This window comes from Furipterus horrens, unplaced genomic scaffold (genome assembly GCF_987537825.1).
Source record: "Furipterus horrens unplaced genomic scaffold, mFurHor1.1.pri manual_scaffold_2, whole genome shotgun sequence".
In the NCBI taxonomy this organism is placed as follows: domain Eukaryota; kingdom Metazoa; phylum Chordata; class Mammalia; order Chiroptera; family Furipteridae; genus Furipterus; species Furipterus horrens.
The window spans coordinates 5065907-5085935 of record NW_028327172.1 but is presented as its reverse complement, the minus strand read 5'-3'; the positions used below and the strand labels follow the sequence as shown (position 1 = coordinate 5085935).

At 57.2% G+C, this 20029-nt stretch overlaps 3 protein-coding genes across 5 annotated transcripts; 1 reads left to right on the top strand and 2 right to left on the bottom strand.

Annotated features, from left to right (window-relative positions):
- Window positions 1-3744, bottom strand: CFL1 (cofilin 1). The gene is made up of 4 exons (XM_090258367.1): window positions 3625-3744; window positions 1195-1502; window positions 878-954; window positions 1-645 (listed from the first exon to the last, which is right to left on the bottom strand). Exons 1-4 carry the CDS (start codon window positions 3625-3627, stop codon window positions 533-535), a joined length of 501 nt encoding a protein of 166 aa, XP_090114493.1. The 5' UTR covers window positions 3628-3744; the 3' UTR covers window positions 1-532.
- A 2074-nt stretch (window positions 3745-5818) lies between these two features.
- MUS81 (MUS81 structure-specific endonuclease subunit) lies at window positions 5819-11303 on the top strand. 3 transcript variants are annotated; one of them, XM_090258337.1, is made up of 16 exons: window positions 5819-6164; window positions 6259-6388; window positions 6624-6742; window positions 7252-7350; window positions 7453-7521; window positions 7670-7755; window positions 8274-8414; window positions 8603-8698; window positions 8797-8918; window positions 9021-9118; window positions 9695-9811; window positions 9903-9998; window positions 10166-10294; window positions 10370-10473; window positions 10957-11040; window positions 11132-11303. In XM_090258337.1, exons 1-16 carry the CDS (start codon window positions 6030-6032, stop codon window positions 11196-11198), a joined length of 1692 nt encoding a protein of 563 aa, XP_090114463.1. In that variant the 5' UTR covers window positions 5819-6029; the 3' UTR covers window positions 11199-11303. The 3 variants fall into 3 exon arrangements, with proteins under 3 accessions (XP_090114463.1, XP_090114470.1, XP_090114475.1); XM_090258344.1 differs by lacking the exon at window positions 7453-7521; XM_090258349.1 differs by lacking the exon at window positions 8274-8414.
- Window positions 11304-11429: 126 nt separating this feature from the next.
- Window positions 11430-18163, bottom strand: EFEMP2 (EGF-like fibulin extracellular matrix protein 2). The gene is made up of 11 exons (XM_090258358.1): window positions 18146-18163; window positions 17722-17839; window positions 17443-17491; window positions 16611-16817; window positions 15883-16005; window positions 15482-15598; window positions 15216-15335; window positions 13686-13805; window positions 13473-13599; window positions 13034-13229; window positions 11430-12221 (listed from the first exon to the last, which is right to left on the bottom strand). The coding sequence occupies exons 2-11, from the start codon at window positions 17830-17832 to the stop codon at window positions 12060-12062; spliced, it is 1332 nt and encodes a 443-aa protein (XP_090114484.1). The 5' UTR covers window positions 17833-17839; window positions 18146-18163; the 3' UTR covers window positions 11430-12059.
- Between the last annotated feature and the right edge of the window lie 1866 nt (window positions 18164-20029).

Here is a 20029-nt window from a genome sequence, read left to right as displayed (position 1 = left end):
TCCTGTTAAGTGAGTCTTTTTTATTTTCTTTTTTTTTAATTGAAGTTCCCTTACTGGTCCTGCTTCCATGAGTGGCTATGACCAGGTGGAAAAGGGGAGGAGAACCAAGTGGCATGGGGAGGGGTCATCTCCACAACATTCCATTTATACACAGAACTAAACAGACAAGCACAGAGTCACTATTGCGGTTAGAAGTTGGCAGCATGGGAAAGGGGACAGGTGGGGAGTTGGGGTGTCGTTAAAAAAAATACATGCCCCTCCCAAACTGGGGTGCCTAGGGGGGGACTTGGTCTGCTTCAACCGAAGAGGAATCAGAAGATCAAAAGCAGTTTGGGAAGGCCAGAACCGTCAGGGGTGAAGGGAGGAGGAAGGTCCAGGGGGTGGGGGGCTGTTTGGCAACTGGGTGAAGGGATTGCCCTCCCCCTGCTGGGATTCCCCCAGCCCCTCCGGTCTGGCAGGAAGGGGGCAGCCTGCAACCCCCACAGGCAGGTCTTGGGCTGCCAGATGCTCCAGGCAGGGGGCTGGAGGGGGCTCACAAAGGCTTGCCCTCCAGGGAGATGACAGCGCTGCCCCCCAGCTTCTCTGCCAGGGTGCAGCGGTCCTTGACCTCCTCGTAGCAATTTGCTTGTAATTCATGCTTGATCCCTGTGGGGGAGAGAGAGGAGTGTCTATGAGCAGGAAGCACTGGGGTGGTGGCTGAGGGCCGGGGGGTTATGGCTAGAAAGAAGCCAATCAGAACACATGGAAGGGACAAGGTTACCTTTGAAAGAGGCAGGGAGGAGGAAGAAAAAGAACCTTCCCTCCCATGCCAGTCACCCCACCCTGCAGCCAAGGCCTGAGCAGAAGTGCATGTGGCACCACCAATACTGGCCCTTACCTGTCAGCTTCTTCTTGATGGCATCCTTGGAGCTGGCATAGATCATTTTGCTCTTAAGGGGTGCAGATTCAGGGGCCCTGGAGGGAAATAAGAGAACTTGCAGCGAAGTCTCCTCCAAGTCTAGGAAATGTCCTCAAGCTACAGATGACTTTGAGAAACACTTGAGGTGGCACCTAGCATTCAAGCTTTTAGCAAGTTCCTCATTGACAAGTGTTGTTACCACGCCCTCCCCTCAAAACACACACCTCTGGTTATTTAGGAGCCACACAGTTCCCATCCTCAGAAAGGGGGGAGAGGGAACTGCATAAGGAGCTCACCAGAAGATAAACACCAGGTCCTCCTTCTTGCTCTCCTTGGTCTCGTAGGTTGCGTCGTAGAGGGCGTAGCGGCAGTCTTTGTCCGGCAGCATCTTCACAAAGGTGGCGTAGGGGTCGTCTACAGTCTGGCCCACATCACCTACCAGGATCTCCTTGCCCTCCTCCAGAATGATGTTCTTCTTGTCTTCACTCAGGCAGAAGAGCACCGCCTTCTTGCGCTTCTTCACCTCCTCTGGTGTCGAGGACTTACGCACCTTCATGTCATTGAACACTTTGATGACTCCATCAGAGACAGCCACACCAGAGGCCTGGGGGACGAGCAACACAAACCGCATAAGGAAAAGGTTTCTGGGACTCCACGTAACGTCCCTCCTTTGTTTTCTCAGAAGATCCGCCTGGATGCCGAAATAGTAAAACCTCGGCCCCAGGAGATCATTAATCCTCTTCCCAAAATAAGTGACCCTATTTTCTCACCCAAGCCACTGTTCAAGAACCAGATGGGATACAACCCCAGATCGGCAGCTGTAAAAAGAAGACCTCTGATCACCTAATTCAGCAACATCCCCCCGCACCATGGCATCTTACAGGCTAAAAGTTAAAGACCTGTGAGATGCAGAGCCTCGGCTGAAATGTGAGCACAGAATTAAGAGACTCCACAAGCTATTAACTTGTTTCTACGCACAGTACTCACTCAGCCTTAGCTTTTTAGATAACACTGCTGACTCAGAACTTTAGACAGGCCCTGGCTGGTGTGACTCAGTGGACTGAATGCCTCCCTGCAAACTGAAAGGCTGCAGGTTCGATTCCCAGTCAGGGCACATGCCTGGGTTGCAGGCCAGGTCCCTAGTTGGGGGTAGGCAAAAGGCAAGCTAGCAATGTTTCTTTTCGTCTCCCTCCCTTCGCCTCTCTAAAAATAAAGTATTTAAAATAAAACTTCAGATAGGTGAAGGAGACACAGACACCCGCATCATAGTCATCTCTTCCAAAAAGAACCAAGACCCCACACAACGCTAAATGGAGCACCAAAGGTGCTTACATTCTAGCAAGTTCATCAGAACTCCTCAATGCAGTTATTACATAAATTATCCTCTTTTCTGCTGGGGTCTTCCTCAACCAAAACAAGAATTAAAACATCTAATTACAGCCCTACCCGACAACTCCCTGTCGTCTGAAATAAATACAGGCTCCAAGAGTCGCTAATATAAGTAAACAAGCCAAACTCAACTGCCCACGGTCCTTGAGCACCTTCTAAACTTCTATTATGAGCCGTGTTGGGGGACACCCGGAAATGCAGCGACTGTCCACTGTGAAATCTGCTTTGCCCCCCCTCCCGGAACTGCAGAGGAAGCCGGCCACGTGACTCAGCCGCTTCCGGAGTAGGCGGGGAAAGATCAGCGAGGCTCGGCCTTCTTTCCACGAGAACCCCTACCCAGAGGCAATAGCACCTCCAGGGCCTCTTCCCCGAGGAATGGCCTTTAGCAGCTGGCGTATGAGCCCCCTTGCCTGCAGGCCGGAGCCTGGGGCAAGCTACACGACCTTCGGGTTCTCGCAGCCCTCGGGCTGAATACAGGGGGCGGGGTAGTTTCCGGGCGGTGCCCGCCTCGGTCACTTCCCTAAACTCGGCTCCACCCTCAGGCCCCATCCGGGAAAGCTGACGGCTCTGCTCATCTAGGGCTCTAGGCCCAGCGGCCAGGCCTGGGTGTGTGCGCACGCGCCAAGCCACAGCGCCGTTCGAGCCTTTCCCGGGTGTATAAGCAGAGAATTCAACTCGCTTTATATGCTCGCTCGCTCGAGAGGAAGGCCGTGGCATCTACGGTGTCCACTCTGTGTCGCGCGGGACAAGCTTCTAATCCCAGGCGCCCACCGCCTTCGTATCCCCGCTAGTCGCGCCGGCCCTCCTGGGAGCAGGCATCCCTACCACCTGCTTTCGAGACAGCAGCTTGCCCAGGGAGGGTGACGCGAAGACAGGAACAGCCCTTGGGTGGGGCGCGCGCGCGCTGAGTGCTCGCGCGCTTTTCCTTCGCCGCCCCCGGGCCGAATTAGGATACTGCCTGCTCCCGTCGAGCGCGCGTCCCCGTGAACCAACCCACTTCGGTCCCGCTGTGGCGCGCGACACCGGTTGCTTTGCGGGAAGCGGGCGCGCGCGCCCCGGACCCCTCCCCCACGGCCGGTGTCCGCGCGGGCGCACCAGCGGGGTGGGGGAGGGGAAGAAAGCCCAGGGGGCGCGCGAGCGACGTTCAGACCTGCCCTCCCCGGCGCCCGCGGGCGCGCACGCGCGTCCTAGTGCCGACCGCCCCTCAGCACGAGACCCTCATCCTGCTCCGGGCGCTGGGGGAGGGGGGGGCCGACGTCGCTCCCCCTTTCCCTTGCACGCGTGCAGGAGACCGACTCGCAGCCGCCTCCCCTCGGGCATCGTGGCCTGGCGCTCACCATGCTTCCGGAAGCAAAAAGGAGATAGCGAGAGGAGCCTAGGAAGATGAGAACCGCTGCAGCTGCTGCCGGGATCCGACTGAACGCGGCCTCTCCCGGCCCCTTCCGTTTAGTATGATCCGCACAATGAGGGGCGGGGCGGGCTTCCGGCGCTCCTACTGCAGGCAGACGGGTAATGAAGTCCAAGGCTACTGCGCCGCCCTTTAGCTCGCTGGGTAACAGTCTTTTTCGTTAACCCGCCACATTGCATACCGGGAAATGTAGTCTGGGAAAGGCGGGGTTATGGCACGGAGCGCGAGCCCATTGGCCGAGTTTCCCAGGAAACGATCTGAGCTCAGAAAGGCCCCGGTGCTTGGCTCTTGGTAATAGACCCTAAAATGAGCCAAGACTTTGCGGCTATTAACCCCGTTGCGAAATGTTTTTTTTCTAAGATCCATCTTGGCACTTCTGGGTCCCTTGGTCTGAAAGTTAGTATTTTGTTTTTTGAATTGAAGCAACTATTCATTGGCCTTGGAATCCAGTCCTCGAGCAAGAAGAATCGCAAGTGTAAGGCGACTTCCAGCTAATAAACATTAATGGAGCACCCTCCATAAGCAATGCTACTCTTGTCTCCTAAGAGGCCATAAGCAACTTCAATAAAATAAGAAATATAAGGGAAGGCTACAAGGAAATATTTGAAAATAGAGCTTTGTTCTTGTTTTAAATATTTGGCAAGTTGATGAGGCAATAAAAGAAGGGCAGAGGTTTGTGCATTCAACTCAAGGATTATGTGCCTTTTAAAAGACGGCGAAAAGAGGAAATTATATTAAATTAGACTCGAATCTCCTTTTTGAGTTGATAACCAGGAATATGGTTGATTTAATACCTGAAAAAATTGATACAAGCTCTGCGGAAACATAGGCTGCACAAAAAAACTGGACTGGGGGACCCCGGAAGATTTTGTTGGCCTGGAACAATGACCGCTGCCTCACACAGAGCAGGTAGAGAAAATAGGGTCGCAAAGGAACTTAGGCCCATTGATCCCATAAGTAGAATAAAGGGTGTAAATGAAGACCTGGAAGCCCGGTTTTCATAAGGGGAGCAACGCCCGGGAGTGGGGTACCTCGCAGAGCATGCCGGGGTTTGTAGTCGGGGACATTACGCCGCACCGCCCACCAACCAAGCTACGGGGAGCCCAAGGTGAAGGCGACAGCTCGACACCCGCATCCCGCTAGCGACCCTGCGAAAAGAGGCCGGCTCCACCTTTTTTGAGCCTTAAGAGTTTCCAAGAGCAACGAGGAGGAGGTGGGGGATACCGCAGTTACCCTGGAGACGCGCTCCCGCCCTCCCCTAGCTGCGGGATGCCCTAGATGTCCTTATTAGGACAAGAGACTAGAGTGGGCGGGACCAACCCTAAAGCTGGCTGGAGGCTCCTTATAAGGCAGCGGAGGGAGGGAGGCGGGAATGTTGTGTAGGCAGGGGGAGTGGGCGGAGTCTGAAGGAGGGGCAGATCCAGACCTGCACCTTGCGACTTCCGTTTTAGTTTCAAGGGGCTTCTCCAACTCCCTGGCCGAGAACCTTGTGTCCGACTCTTCAATACGTGTCCCACAACCTGGGATCTCTTTGCATATATTTCATCTTAAATCTCCCTGAGGGTCTCTCACTGCCTATGAGTCAGTAAAACGTCGAAGTGTTCCCTTGCACCCTTGCCCGGGCTTCTTACCCACAGCCTGCTCCTCCAAATCTAACCACCTGCCGATCTCAGTCACCTACTTGTTCCTCTTCTTGTCCTATTCCCATCCACCTGTCCTTTGGCCTTCCCTGTACGTCCCCGACTTCGCATCCCTCCCCGCCTGCCCTGTTTCTTTTCCTCCACCCCCACCCAGCTGGGGAACATCATTTCTTCCTTGGGTCCTTCAGCTCTCCCTGCGTTACCTTTGTGTCCTTATCACCTGTTCACCTTCCTTGATATCTCTCCTGCAAGTACATCTGCACGTGTTTGCCCCCCGGCTCTTTACGCGCCTAGTCTCTTTCCAGCCCCCTCTGCTAGGGTGAGGCTGAAACTGACAACTTCAAGTTACTTGCTTAATCGCCGCCCAGCCACAAGGAGCGCTGTCCTTTCGCTTGTACAAAGAAGACCGCTCTATAATCTGTGGGGGAGGAAGGGGCGGGTCAAGGCTCTGGGGGCCTGGGTGGGGCGCGCGGGGGGTGGGAAGAAAGACCTTAGAGCCAGTACTCTTAGAGTAGAGCAGGAACGGGGAAGGCTGCAGGATGCTATCCGCTATTTAGTGACCCTTCATCGTACCACGTGATTGGAGAGCTCCCGCCCTCAGCCCTCTGAGCTAGGTGTTCGAATCCTTTGTTCAGAACTGGCGGCGTCCCCAGACCCACCGGCGTGAGGCGCCAAAGGACCAATCCTGGGGCTCATGGCGGCGCCGGTCCGCCTGGGCCGGAAACGCCCGCTGCCGATTTGCCCTAACCCGCTCTTTGTACGTTGGCTGACCGAGTGGCGAGACGAGGCGGCCAGCAGGGGGCGCCGCACACAATTTGTATTTCAAAAGGTGGGTTCCGGCCCGGCTTGATGGGGACTGGTGCTGGCAAAGCCAAACAACCAGGCCCGCCTTGACCCGGTACCGCACGCTTCACTCGCGCCAGGCGCTGCGCTCACTCCGGCGTTACCCACTGCCCCTGCGCAGTGGCAAAGAAGCTAAGATCCTACGGCATTTCGGAGACGGGATCTGCCGGATGCTGGACCAGCGTCTGCAGCAGCACCGATCATCTGGCGGTGAGCGCCGGGGGCGGGAGTCGGTGATCCCCTGAACCTTCCTCCCAGGTGCCCCCTCCATAACCACCTGGGATACCTTAACGCCCCACTCCTGCCCAGTTGCTCTTTGACCTTGGGCTAGTGGCTGACTCTAGCAGAGCCTCACCGCTCTCAGCTACCACGAGATGGCAGCGTCCCAGACCCTCTCACCTGCTGGATTCCGTGAGGTCCTGGGTTGACTCTTTTGCTCTCGCAGGTGATCACGCCCCAGGTTCATCTGGAGCAAAGAGTCCAGCCCTGGAAGGACCACCTGCCGAAATCCAGGACTCTTCCATGCCAATAAGGAGGAGGAAAGGGAAAGTGGAAGCACCAGGAGTAAGATTTTCTGGACTGGGGGATTTAGTATTTAGTAGGCTTGGGTCCAGATAGCTCGACCAGTGATGTCTGGCCTAGGGCAAATGAGTTCTTCTTTCTGATGCATACTTATTTTCCCACATCTGTAGATGGGTATGTTGATTGATAATAGAGTCAGCTGGAAGAGCTTCATGACCCAGCTATTTAGGGGCCAAGCCCAATAAACAGTGGGGGTTGCTGTTATTGAGTTTTCTCGTCTTAACAGCCCTGGATTGCAGCAGGTGGTAGAACTGAGGCTGGGCCAGGCCAATTATACCACCTGTCCACAGCGCTCCACCAACTCATTTCAGCTTTGCAGATCATCCCATCATCTGGCCTGTTTTACAGATATGGGAACAGAGGCAGCTGAGTGACTTATCCAGGGCCATCAGCCTGCTGGGATAGCACTGGAACTTCAGCCCTGCCAAGGGATTCAGTCTACAATGCACGCTGTCTGGCTTTCATGCTCAAAGCCCCTCTGTACCTTTCAGGTTCCAGCCCAGCCCAAAGTGGGAGACTCTGGTAGCTACTGGCCAGCTCGGCACTCGGGAGCACGAGCAGTACTGCTGCTACTCTACAAGGAACACCTGGTGAGTGCCTGGCTGCACCCGGAGTTGGGAACCAAGGCCGTGGGGCATGAGGCTCCTGGAGGAGACTGGCCCAGCTACTCACTGAACCTGCCTTGGTTACAGAATCCTAGTGGCCACAGCTTCCTAACCAAGGAGGAGTTGCTGCAGAGGTGTGCCCAGGGGACTCCCGGGGTGAGCACTGAGGTGGCGGAGGACGGGGCCGAGCAGCTCTGGATCCAACTCTGAGCCTACCAGAGGCTGCCCTTCTGGGGAGCAAGCAGTGGTGTGGGGCACAGGGAGTTGGTTGGACATGCTAAAGAGTCTCCTCCCCTGTAAACAGGTAGCCCCTGGAAGTGCTCGACCCTGGCCAGCCCTCCGTTCTCTCCTCCACAGGAACCTGGTCCTTAGGACACACCAGCCAGCAAGGTGGGGCCAACTACAGGGGATGCAAGAAGGCGGGGAGAGGGATCATGCCTGATGTTCTGAGTGGGGCCTGTAGTCACCCAACAATTTCCAGGCCTCTATGTTGAAGCTGGGGAAGGGAGGCCTTACTCCCAGTAGCAGGAGGGTCTGAGAGATCAAGCAGTGGGGGGAAGGGGAAGGTGCCACAGATTATTAGAGGAGCAGAAGGGCTTTGCTGAGGACATGGTATTTGACCTGTCTTAGAATTCAGAGGGTAGAGATGCAGGAGAGGCATCCCAGGGAAGAAAGAAAGATGTACTTATTGCACAGTTGAGAAATGGCCCTGGGCAGGTCTGGAGAAAGCTGATCTGAGGGGCAAGGACACAGCTTGGGGCACTGGGAGCAGAAGCCACTGGACTTATTTGTGTAGGGCCGCCAAGGGGGTAGTGAGGCTAGCCTAGCCAGGGGCAGGCAGGAGAGCCTGCCAGATGTGAATGAAGAAGAGAGATCTGTGTTCTGTGTTCGTCTCGTCTGCCTACCAGGTACTCACTGACCCCAGAGGGTCTGGAGCTGGCCCAGAAGTTGGCTGAGTCAGAGGGCCTGAGCTCACTGAATGTGGGCATCGAGCCAGAGTCGTCCCCAGGGGAGGAGCCAGAAGTGCCAGGATCTGCTTCAGCTGAGCTGTGAGGAAGGGGGCAGGGACAAGGGGCATGGAAAGAAAAGGGAAGCAGCAGGAGTCCTAGACATGAGGCCAGCCCCCCACCCCTGCCTCCATCACCTATAGCTGAGCTGTGGCTGCCCCACTTCCACTGGGTTTGGAGGGAAACTGCCCTGGCACTGAAGTTCTGTCCTCACACTCCCTTCCCTGTAGTGGCGCCAGCGAAGGCAGTGTCCAGCAGCCACCACTGGAGCTGAGGCCTGGAGAGTACAGGGTGCTGTTGTGTGTGGACGTTGGCGAGGCCAAGGGGTGAGTGAGGTGGAGGGAAGTGAGGGTGGAGATGCTGGCGGGGGGCGGGGGGTGTCACTGGCCTGCCCTGACCGAAGCTACCCATCTTGCAATTGCAGGGCGGGTCACAGGACAGAGCTGCTCCATCAGCTGCAGCGGCTGCACGTGACCCACACAGTGCGCAGACTGCATGTTGGGGATTTTGTGTGGGTGGCACAGGAGACCAGGCCCAGAGACACAGGTAAGGGGTGTGGACAGTCAGTTGGGTGTCAGAGGCAGGGCCTGGGGGGGTGGGGGGTGGCGGGCGCGTGAGCCAGCGGTAACCTTCTTGGTCTCTCTGCAGCAAGACCTGGGGAACTAGTCCTGGACCACATTGTGGAGCGCAAGCGGCTGGATGACCTGTGTAGCAGCATCATTGATGGCCGCTTCCGGGAGCAGAAGGTTCCTTTACTAGCCTCACTGTACCCCCTACTTCCTGCCTGCTCTGGAGCCGCCGCCTCAGCAAGGAGGAATCTGGAGGGGGGCACTTCTGGGTAGCCTCAAGGCAAAGCTCCCACAACTCCTCCATACCCCATTTGAGCTCCCCTAGGGCAGCCCTGAGATCAGACTCCTTAAGGCCCCTCCAGGGACACAGCAGGTGTCTGTCTGGGTTGAGGGGCATATTAAAGACCCCTGGAGTGTTCAGCTCCTGAGTCTGGCATAAACAGGGCCCAAGGGTCCAGAAATGGAACAGCTGTTTTCTCAGTACTGGCCCTTTGGCTGATCCTGTAGTTGGACCACGCACCGGCTGGGGGAGGCTCGAAGAATGGGCATTATTAAAGATGGTGGACGGACTTTCTCTGCAAGTGACAGCATGAACCAAGGGGTGGAGGCCACTCTGAAACAGGTAGAAAGACTAGGGAGGACAAGAGGTGAATTGGTAGGACCGGGATCCCACGAAGATGTTGAGTGCAACATGATGGACAGCCCAGCGTTGGAGCTTCCAGGTATGACCTGCCCCTGCCTCTGCTTCCCCAGTTCCGACTAAAGCGCTGCGGCCTGGGACGCCTAGTGTACCTGGTAGAGGAGCGCGGATCAGTGCAAAACCTCAGCCTTCCCGAGAGCACGCTGCTGCAGGCTGTCACCAACACTCAGGTGAGCCGGGAGGAGGGCCAGGCTCGCAGGGATCCCAGAGTCTGGGGCCTGGGCCAGGAGCCACCTCCCTCTGTTGGGTCCTCTTCCCCAGGTCATCGATGGCTTCTTTGTGAAGCGCACAGCAGATATTAAGGAGTCAGCTGCCTACCTGGCCCTCCTGACACGGGGCCTGGAGAGACTCTACCAGGTGAGCAGGTGCACTGGTCCCTTACCTGGGCCCTGGGCTCCCTCAAGGAAGGCAAGGTGAGATCCCTATTTCTCAGATTGGCCCACTGGGCCCTAGGATTTGACAAGGACTGGCAAGAGGGCTTTTCCCTAGAGCTCTGGCCTGGCCTCAATCCCCTCTCCCCTCAGGGTCACACCCTACGCAGTCGTCCCTGGGGAACCCCAGGGCACCCCGAATCAGAGGCTGGGCCCTCTCCAAATCCTCTCTGCTCACTCCTCACCTTCAGCGACTTCAACGCGGGAGCCATCAAGAACAAGGTACTGCCTCTGCCCATATCCTCCTCATGCTGCCAGCCCCAGACCATCCCTAATACAGGCCTCCCCTAACCCCAGGCCCAGTCCGTGAGGGAGGTGTTCGCCCGGCAGCTGATGCAGGTGCGAGGAGTGAGTGGGGAGAAGGCAGCAGCCTTGGTGGACCGGTACAGCACCCCCGCCAGGTAGGCCCCCACGGGGCCCCTGCCCTCCCTGCGTGGAATTCAGCTCGACCAATGCTTTTGTGGAGGGTCTGGTTCTGTGCAGGCTGTACAGACTCAGCTGAAGCTCAGGGGGTTCAAGGAGGTTGCGGGGTGAGGAAGACAGTGCCAGCCAGAACCAGGCAGCATCTCAGGTGTTGGGGGAGCCCACAGGAGGGGAACATCCCACCTGGTGCAGCAAAGAAAGCACTCTTGAGGCGGGGCTTGGGCCTCAAAGACTGGGCCAAGCACTTAAAGGACATTTGCAAGAGCAGAAAGGGAGGGTGAGTGGGATGGAGCAGGGCATTGAATACCAGGGTCAGCAAGTATGACAGTGGTTCTGACTCCTTTATCCAACGCTGACCCCTTCCTGCCTGTCTCCCATGACTTTGGCCCAAGCTGCTCAGGTGGGCCAGCAGTCAGCCATTGTCAAGCCTTAGACACTTAAACACCCCACCTCATCCCCAGCCTCCTGGCCGCCTATGACGCCTGTGCCACCCCCAAGGAACAGGAGACACTGCTGAGCACCATCAAGTGTGGGAGACTGCAGAGGTGAGGCAAGGGACAGAGCCCGGAGGGAATGGCTGGGGCCAAAGTTGCTACGGTCCAGGACTGATCCTCATTAGCCTCTTTCTTCATGCAGGAATCTGGGGCCCGCTCTGAGCAGGACCTTGTCCCAGCTCTACTGCAGCTACAGCCCTCTGACCTGAGCTGTACCACGAGACAGCCCCCAGCCCCCATCTTTCCAGGCTAGCCAGCCTTTAAACCAGAATCCTTTAGGCTACAATAAAAATCTAAGTGTTTGCAGCTTCATATGTCATGGAGGAGATGCCAGGCCCCCAGGCCTTGTGAAATATCCAGGCGGTTGTTAAACAGAGCCTCTCAGGAGGCTGGGGTTTCCTGGTGGGTCACTGAGACTGGCAAGAAGGTGGAGTCGGTGAGGTGTTGCAACTTTGAATCTAGTTTATGTTGTCAGAGGGTCCCTGATCAAATAAAATTTCCTTTGATCAAAGGTTCTGTAGCTTGGGGTGGGGGTTAGTTTAAAAAGCACTAATGATCCAGTTGCCTCGTTTTATGGATTGGGAAACAGGCCCAGGGAGCTACTAGGGTTTGTCCAAATTGATAGTTTTTAGCCAAGGTAGGATTGAAACCCAGCGCCTCCTGGCGCTATCTAGAGCAGGGTTTCCAGCCAAGCCCCGATTTCTGCTGGGGCCTGGAGTCTGCAGCCTCATTACCTCCTGCCTTCTCAGGGTGGTTCTCATGCCCTTGGCGGACCAATCCCAGCCTTGGGAATACAGCTCCCAACTCCTGTCAAAGGGGTCCCCTCAGCCTGAGCCAACTCCTGCTTTAGGCGGACTTAGCCCGCCTCCCACAAGCCTGGCCCCCTCCCCAGTCTGGGGTTCACTACAGTGTCACCCACCTACCTCAGCCACCAGGACTCCTTCGTTCTCCCTTTATTGCCTCTCTATCCTTCACAATAGCATCCTCCCTTTTAGCAGAATACGGTCATCCCTGAACCCCAGGCTCCTTGGCTACAGGGGCCTCCCCTCCCTGAGAGCTCTTCCCACTCCTCAGAAGGTGTAGGCCCCCACGAAGACGGTGAGTCTCAGTACAGAGCTGGCCCGGTAGCTCATGAGGGAGTTCATGGTTACCATCTCGAGGTCCAGCACATACTCCCGGGGGCCTGTCACAGGCCGGGCGAGGACCAGCATGGCGCTCACATTGTTGATTTGCTGCAGGGCACAGTGGGTGGGGGGACATGTAGATTGCGTCAACCTGAGCGCCAGGACCCTCCACCAGCATCACCTCCCTGCCCCCCATTTTGCACCCACAACCAACTGACTGTCAAGTAGAGAGCCCTGGCCAGGCTGTCATCTGGCTCCATGACACCCTTGATATCTCCTGCACCCAGGTTCCTGCCCTTAGAAATCTTCCACTGGTGCTCTTCCCATGCTTTCCAGCTAGTTCTTTAACTAGGGTCAACTGACAATTGAGGGCCAGGTGTGACTCTGGGGCGTGGTGAGGCCTTTAGTGATGTGGAGCAGGCAGATTCCCCTTCACAGCTTTCAATTTCAGAAAGAAAACAGGCACCGATACCAGATGGACTCTTGCACGCCTCTCACCGAGTCACACCTGGACCCTTCCCTCCTAACAGCTCCACCAGCAGAGCTGATTCCCTAACCCCAGAACCCTGTTCGTTCTCCCCTCCACCCCCACTCTCTCTCTGCCCTTCCTGGACTCTGCCTGTAACCTCGAAAGGACTCTCATGTCAGTCACGTGTTCTAAGGGTGAAGAAGTTGGGGCCGGATACAGAAACCAGCAGGGGGACTCGAACCCCCGTGTTTGAGTGCGTTAGAATTACATTTAACAGCCTGCAGTTTGCACCAAGGGAATTCAGAACACCCCTACCTTTCTACAGAAATTCCGCCTCCCGGGGGTGGGGTTTTGAGAAGAGGCGGGGCATGATGGCATAACCGAGGTTTCCTGAAATTCAATGTTGGGTTATGCGTGTCATTTGAGGGGTAGGGTTAGGGGTAAGCCTTACCCTAATGTAGAAGTCCCCCTGCGAGTTCCCGGCACGGATCTGAAAGGCATTGTAGGCGCCGGGGTAAACGGAGGTCGCTTGGATCTGGAACACATCGGCAGGCACGCTCCGCTCCGAAGTGATGCTCATATAGCGGTGCACGATGGATGAGGGCTGCTCCCGGCACAGGGGGTTGGAGGCTGGGCAGAGGCAGCGACTACAGGCCCCGAGAAAGGGACACAAGTGAGGTCTTAGCCCATTCCTCAACTTTAGCCCACCCTCAAAATTAGGGATCCCAAAAGGATCCTCCTACTCCCAGCACAGTGCGCATGGTTGTAATGAAGGACTACAACTCCAGTTGGCCCTCGGGGCACTTGCCAGCCCTAACAAACCCCAGTCGCAGCAGAGCCCAATGGGAGTTGTAGTACAGGGGTGGGGGGCTGGTGTCGCATTAACTCACTTGTCGGACACCTGGACGTAGGGCTCCACGCAGCGGTTGGTGTCCACACAACGGTAGCCCCCATAGAAGTTGACACAGCTTTGGGCCTCAGAGCACTGGTGTGCACCGGATTCACACTCATCAATGTCTGTGCCAGGGGAGAGGGGCTGGAACCTGGACATCAGGCTACCAACCCTGACACCTCCCTGCCCACCCCACGTGGGCAACCTGTACCTTGGCAGAGACGTGTGGCCAGCAGCTGGTAGCCCTGCGGGCAGTGGCAGGAGAAGCGGCCTGGCTCATTGACACAGCGGTACTGGCAGAGGTAACTGGAGTAGCTGCACTCATCAATATCTGAGGGAGAGGAGGGAGGAAGACTCTGGGTCAAGGGCAAGCCTCTCAGTTCAGTCCCACAGACGGTTAGAGAGAGAGCCAAGCTTCCTATTAGGCCCAGTGTGGGAAGACAGAGCGGGATGAGACAGCCATGCAGAGCACAGTAGGGGTATGGAGAATCCAAAGACCCCCAGCTCATGGGACTTACAGCCCTAGGACTGTAAGGTGAAACTACATGAAAGCACTAGAGGCCTGGTTTTACATCTTACTGAGTTTTGGAAATCTCAATTTTGCTGTCAGTAAAAGGAATAGGTTAGACCAGGGGTCCCCAACCTCTGGGCCGTGGACCGGTAATGGTCCGGGCCTGTTAGGAAGAGGGCCACACAGCAGGTGAGCCTGAATGTAATGTGCTTGAATCACCCTGAAACCATCCTCCCCACCCCAGTCCGTGGAGAAACTGTCTTCCACAAATGGGTCCCCGGGGCCAAAAACGTTGGGGACCACTGGTTAGACTAGCTGAGCCTTGAAAGCCCAGGCTGCTCTGGTTTTCAATAACTTTCCCAGTTTCGGCAGCCCACAATCAGCCCAAGCACACAGTCACCTCCTGCCAACTGTGATCTGCACAGGCAGGAGCCAGGTTTTCTTCCCTGGTTTCCCTCATGTTGCCTAGCCCTGAGCCAGGTACCAATGGGTCCTCAGCAGCAAAACAACATAAACAGGGAACGTGGCCAGTTGACATGGAATGAGAAGTTGGGGTGGAGCCCTGGACCCATCTCACCCTAGCTGTGTGCTCCTGAGCAAATCACTTAACCTCTCTTTGCTGAAGGACTTTATACTTACTATTTTCTTGCAAGCCTCACAACAAACCTTGAAGGAGGTATCAACAGCCTCATTTTGCAGATAAAGGGAAAAATATCATACTTTCCTCATGGGGTTGTTGGCAGGATTAAATAAGGCCAAGTATGTAAGGGAAGTGCCCTGCACAGGGGAGGTTCTGGATAAATGATATTCACTTTTTAAAGCGTTGCCGCTTGGGACTTGATGAAGCCTGTCTGGTCATTTTCCTACTTAATCCTCAAGACAACCCATTGTACAGATGAACAAATAGGTTTAGAGAGAAGAGTGACTTGTCACAATCCAGGATTTGAATGCAGGCGAGCCTTACTCCCCAAGGAGGGGGTGACCCACATCCTTGCTCAGTCTCTCCACTGAGCTTCAGGGGAGACCTAACTTCTCTCCTCCTCTTTCCTACTGGGATGGGAGTTGTGGTGGGCAGTGTCTGCAGGTGCCCTGAAACCAGCTGTGGGTGGGGTATATAGGGGTACATGTGTGCAGCATGAACAGGACATGGAGGCGTCAAACACAGGCAGGAGGCACAGCGTGCCGCAGGGGGACCAATGGAGGAACACTTGGCAGGGCTGGAGCGCTCACCACTGCAGGAGAAGCCATCCCGGTGCAGCTCGTAGCCCTGGTGGCAGCGACACAGGAAGGTCCCATAGGAGTTGAAGCAGCGCTGCTCACATGGAGCTCCCATGTCACATTCATTCACATCTGGGGGTGCCAGGAGAAGTGAGAAGAGTGAGAGCCAAGGAGCAGCCCAGAGCCCCCATTTCACCCGTCCACCTGGGCTGCTCAGGAAGGGAGCTCCCCACCCCACCCCACCCCAGACCCAGGAGCCTGGCCCAGCCCAGCCTCACCCACACAGGAGCGGTTGTTGGGCCCCAGCTGGAAGCCTGGCTCACACTGGCAGCGGAAGGAGCCAGGCAAATTCACACAGCGGTGCTGGCAGTAGCGGTAGCGGCACTCATCTATATCTGGGATGGAGGCAGGGAAAGGAGGGCAGAGGCAGGCGTCAGGCGGGGCTCAAGCCACCTGGAACGCAAGGCCTTGCCACCCAGTCTTGTATGCGTCTGGGAGCTGGGCTGGGCCAGGTCAGCCCGGACTCACACATACACCCATATGGTGCTATGTCTGGTGACAGAGGTGGCAGGGGCCTGGGATGAAGCCTGGGGGTGGGCTGAAATGGGGATCAGGTGCTAGGGTGAGAGCCAGGCCAGGGGCACAGAGCAGAAACTAGCGAGGCAGCTCCTGGACTCACCCACACATTCAGGCCCAATCTTGCGGTAGCCGTCAGGGCAGGTGCACTGGTAGGAACCAGGCAGGTTGTGGCATTGCTGGCTAGGGCGGCAGTCGTGCAGAGCCTCAGCACACTCATCCACATCTGCAGGTGACACCGCTCAGCCCCTGCCTGGGAGCGCATGCACCACCCCACGTGACAGACACCTCAATGTTCCTGACACAGGTCAGGAACCACTCACAAAGGCATGTGGGTGATGCACCCCCAAAATACATGGAATAGACCCTCCCAACAGCACAAATAACAGTCCTCCAGCCTGGAAGCCAACAGGAAAGGCAGCCCTAATCTGTGAGGGCCCATGCCAGGGAAATACAAGAAACAAGGCCCTACCCATACTCCTAGGAGCACTAATTCCAGGGCCTTCCTCCAAGGTTCATGGTGCCCAGGGAGGGGGCCAGATCAGGAAGGGGGCAAAGGAGCAGAGGCTAAGAGGCAGAGCTCTTGCAAGTGTGTCCGCAGGAATGGAGGGGAGGATCCTGGAGGCTGGCAAGGACAGTGGGACAGGAGCTGGGGCCACCTGTGTGGCAGGCCCCACACAAAGTGAGGATCTGGGCAAGGGTCTGGATGGTATCCCAGTGGCCCTGAAGAGGCTTCTGAGCAAGGGAGGAACATGAGATCTGAGCTTTTAAGATGCGGTGGTAGACACCTGGTAGGAGGACAGCAAGCCTCTGTGCCAGGGGGACCCTTACCCACACAGCTCTCTTGCTCGTCAGGCTCATAGCCTTGTGGGCAGGGGTTGGGGTGTTGAGCGGGGGGCACTGGGGGCGGTGGTCCCTCGCCATGCAGGTCGTTGATGACGGCAGCCGAGCGGGGCAGGCACAAGTAGCCCCCGTAGTGGTTGATGCACTTCATTTCCCCCTTGCAGGCCTCGGGGATGGTCAGGCACTCGTTGACATCTGCAGAGAGGGGCCTGCTGGGCACAGCCAGTCTCCCGGGCTGGCCATCGAGGAGGGGAGAGGGGGGAGCCCAGCTTTGCCTTCTCTCAGCTATGTGACCCAGGCAGGGCCTTCCCTCTCTACTCAACAAGCTAAGGCTGCCTGCCCAGGACCCCTCCCAGGAGTCTGCCAGGGCTGATAGTGAGGTGGCTGTTCCCAGAGTCACCCCATTCTCTTGCCTGTAAGAGAATCCTGATCCCTCTCCAAAACGCTGACCTTGGCTCAGCCCAAGAATGATGTGCAGGCCTTTTTATACATCCCCACAGACACTGTCCTTCCGGGATGTGATGGGAAGGCCACAGCTGGGTAGGAGAGCAGTTACAAAAGGTGCTGCTGGGGATGGTGCCCTGTCGCTCTCCTGCCTACTCAGAGGTGGGGGCAGGGTGTCCCGGGTTTCTCTGAGAGGGAGGGGCCTGGATGGATTCTCTACTTCTAGCTGAGCTGCCTCCAGAGAACCAGAGCTGGCTTTGGCAAACCAGAGCTGGGCAGAGGACAGGCCACTGGCCTCCTGCTGCAGCTCTGGGAACTGGGGTTGCGTTACCTTTCCAGTTCCTGAGGGGTGGGTCAGTCCCCCAGGCACACTCACCCCGGCAGTGCTGGCTGTCAGGGTCCCACTCATAGCCATCTGTGCATTCCTACAAGGGGACCAGCAGTGGCCAGTGTTCATCCCCTGTCCCTTCCAACTGACCAGGCCAAGACCAGGGCCCTGAGCCTAGCCACCCTCCCGGGACTGCTCCAAACAATGGCCCCAACTGCTCCACCAGCCAGGGGAGGGGAGAATCTTCCCCAGCAGTGGCCACCCCAGGATCCTGGTCTCTGTGTCCCTGCCCAGCCCAGCCCAGGCCAGTGGCCCCACGGTCCCCACCGTGTAGCTGTCAGGCTCCTCCGAATCCTGGGGAGACGCTGCCCCCAAGAGCAACAGCAGCAGCGCCCAGAACAGTAGAGACCCGGGGAGGCAGGAGGCGAAGGGGAGCATCCTGAGACTGGGAGGTGGTGGGCAGGGGTCAGGGGGCCTCTGCCACCGCACCCCTATTCCCTGTACCAGGACTAAGAGCCCTGACCCAAGCCGCCTCCCGCTCGGGACCGCACTTAGGACCCCGGAGCCTCCCAGGGCCGAGGGCCGACTCCTCGCGCAGGCCGGGGTTCGGGGCCCACCCGCCCAGGGCCGCCCCGCCCCCGCCGGGTCCCACAGTGGCGCGGGCAGAGGAGCGCGGGCCTCTTGGCTCCTCGCTGACGCCGACTGCGCCGAGACTCCGGCTCGCGCTTTCCCCCCGCGGGCGGCCACTCACTTGGGCCTGCGACGCCCCCGCGGCTCCGGCGGCTCGGCTGGCTTCGGCAGTGCCTGCGGGCAGACCGACGGGCAGACGGCGCAGCTCCCTGGACGCACGGCCCCAGGAAGCGCCCCCCGCCCGCCCGCCTGCCGCGGCGCGGCCCACCCCGGCGCCTCCGCCCGCCCCTCGGCGGATTCCTGAGCGCGCGCCAGGGGGAGGGACCCCGACCCCCCGCTTCTCCGCCCCTGGCCGGCCGCAGGCCCCCACCCGGTCCCCCGCGGCGCCTCCCGGAGCCGCCTCTTGGCTCTGGGCCAGGGTCCCCTAGCGCTAGATCCTGCTGGCATTGGCCCTGATACCAGGCCCCCAGACACCCGGGAGTCCCCAGGCCCTCACTTGGTGCACCCGAGTGTCACGTTGCGCACCCAGACCACTACCTAATCTGCTCCCCCAGAATTCCATTCTGTGCACCCACATCTTAATGTCGAGGCCCCCCGACTCCTTCTGCGCTTCCCAGAATGTCATCCTGGGCACCTAGAGCTAACATAATACTGGGGCCACCAGGTACTCAATCTAAACCCTACGAATTTTCTTCTATGCTCCCGGACAGTCACTCCGAAAATATTAAAACTTCCTTCAGGGTCCCCAGGCCCTCGTCCGAGAACGACACGCTCCCAAGCCCGGAGCTGTTCATCTTTGTTTCCTCTCCCCTCCAGTCCCGAGGCTGTCTTCAGCCAGGTGGTCCCTCCATTCCAGGGCAGCCTCCTCGAGCCCTCGGTCCTCGAAGCTACACCAGTTTGGGGGCGAGGGCTGCAGTTCCCTTTTGGCCCAGAATGAATGGAAGCCCCTGAGAAGGCGGGCAGGGCCAAACTTGAGCGAGCAGGACGCCAGGGTGTTGTGCCAGAGCCTTCCCGGGCCTCCGCCCACCCACGTTCCCCTCCCCTGGGTTTCCACCTCCTTCCCCAAGTGCAGGGAGCGCCTTTGGGGGAGGAGTTTGGGCGGAGCTGGCTCCCAGGAAGGGGCGGAGCCTCGCCCTGCGCACGTCTCAGGGCGGAGCCGGACGGGAAAGGGCCGCGTGTCCGGGGATCCCCCGCCGGGGGGCACACAGCTGTCTGCCAGGCCCTCCCTTCCCTTTCCTACCCGTTTATCACTATCGCCCCCAACGCAGTCCCGCCGGGGGAGGGGGGTTTCTAGGAGGGGGTGTGCCTGGGAAGGGACATTTCGTGCTTCCCAAGGTGAGAACTAGGTTCAGGGTGAACTGGAGAGGTCTCCCCCACCCCCAGATCCTTCCCAGCTGCTTGAGTGAGGAGGTTAAAAATAACAGCTTTTTAAAACCAAAAAGTCAGACATTAATAAGTGTTGACAAGCACATGGGGAAAATGGAACCTTCATACAATGTGGGTAGGAATGCAAGATGCTGCACCGCTTTGGAAAAATTCTGGCAGGTTCTCAAGACGTTACATGACCCCAGCAACCTGACTCCTAGGTATATACCCAGGGAAATTAAAAACATGTTCACACACATGCAAAATTATGTACCCCCTGTTCATAGCAACACTATTCATAAAAACCAAAATGTAGAAACAATGAAGTGTCCATTGACTTATGAATGGATAAACAAAATGCTTATGAATGGATAAACATTTATTCATCCATAAAAAGGAATAAAGAACTGATATGTGCTACCACATATAAATCCTGAAAATGTTATACTAAGTGAAAGAAGCCAGACACAAAAGGCAACATGTTCTGTTTATGTGACAGCCAGAATAAGCGAATCTGAGAGACAAACTAGATTCGTGTTTACCAGGGGGAAGGGTCACAGGGAGTGGCTAATGGGCATGGGGTTTCTTGGGGATGATGAGAATGCTCGGAAATTCGATTGTGGCCATGATTGCACCATTA

What these genes read in the sequence shown, in the direction of transcription:
- CFL1 (XM_090258367.1), bottom strand. An exon ending in GACCTGGTGTTTATCTTCTG is followed by an intron (nt 955 to 1,194) that starts GTGAGCTCCTTA and finishes ATTTCCCTCCAG; the next exon opens with GGCCCCTGAATCTGCACCCC. An exon ending in CATCAAGAAGAAGCTGACAG is followed by an intron (nt 646 to 877) that starts GTAAGGGCCAGT and finishes TCTCCCCCACAG; the next exon opens with GGATCAAGCATGAATTACAA.
- MUS81 (XM_090258337.1), top strand. Translation starts at nt 6,030, where the DNA reads ATGGCGGCGCCGGTCCGCCTGGGCCGGAAACGCCCGCTGCCGATTTGC. An exon ending in GCAGCACCGATCATCTGGCG is followed by an intron (nt 6,389 to 6,623) that starts GTGAGCGCCGGG and finishes TTGCTCTCGCAG; the next exon opens with GTGATCACGCCCCAGGTTCA. An exon ending in GGATCTGCTTCAGCTGAGCT is followed by an intron (nt 8,415 to 8,602) that starts GTGAGGAAGGGG and finishes CCTTCCCTGTAG; the next exon opens with TGGCGCCAGCGAAGGCAGTG.
- EFEMP2 (XM_090258358.1), bottom strand. Translation starts at nt 17,832, where the DNA reads ATGCTCCCCTTCGCCTCCTGCCTCCCCGGGTCTCTACTGTTCTGGGCG. An exon ending in TACGTCCAGGTGTCCGACAA is followed by an intron (nt 13,230 to 13,472) that starts GTGAGTTAATGC and finishes CGGGGCCTGTAG; the next exon opens with TCGCTGCCTCTGCCCAGCCT. An exon ending in AGGGGGACTTCTACATTAGG is followed by an intron (nt 12,222 to 13,033) that starts GTAAGGCTTACC and finishes TGTGCCCTGCAG; the next exon opens with CAAATCAACAATGTGAGCGC.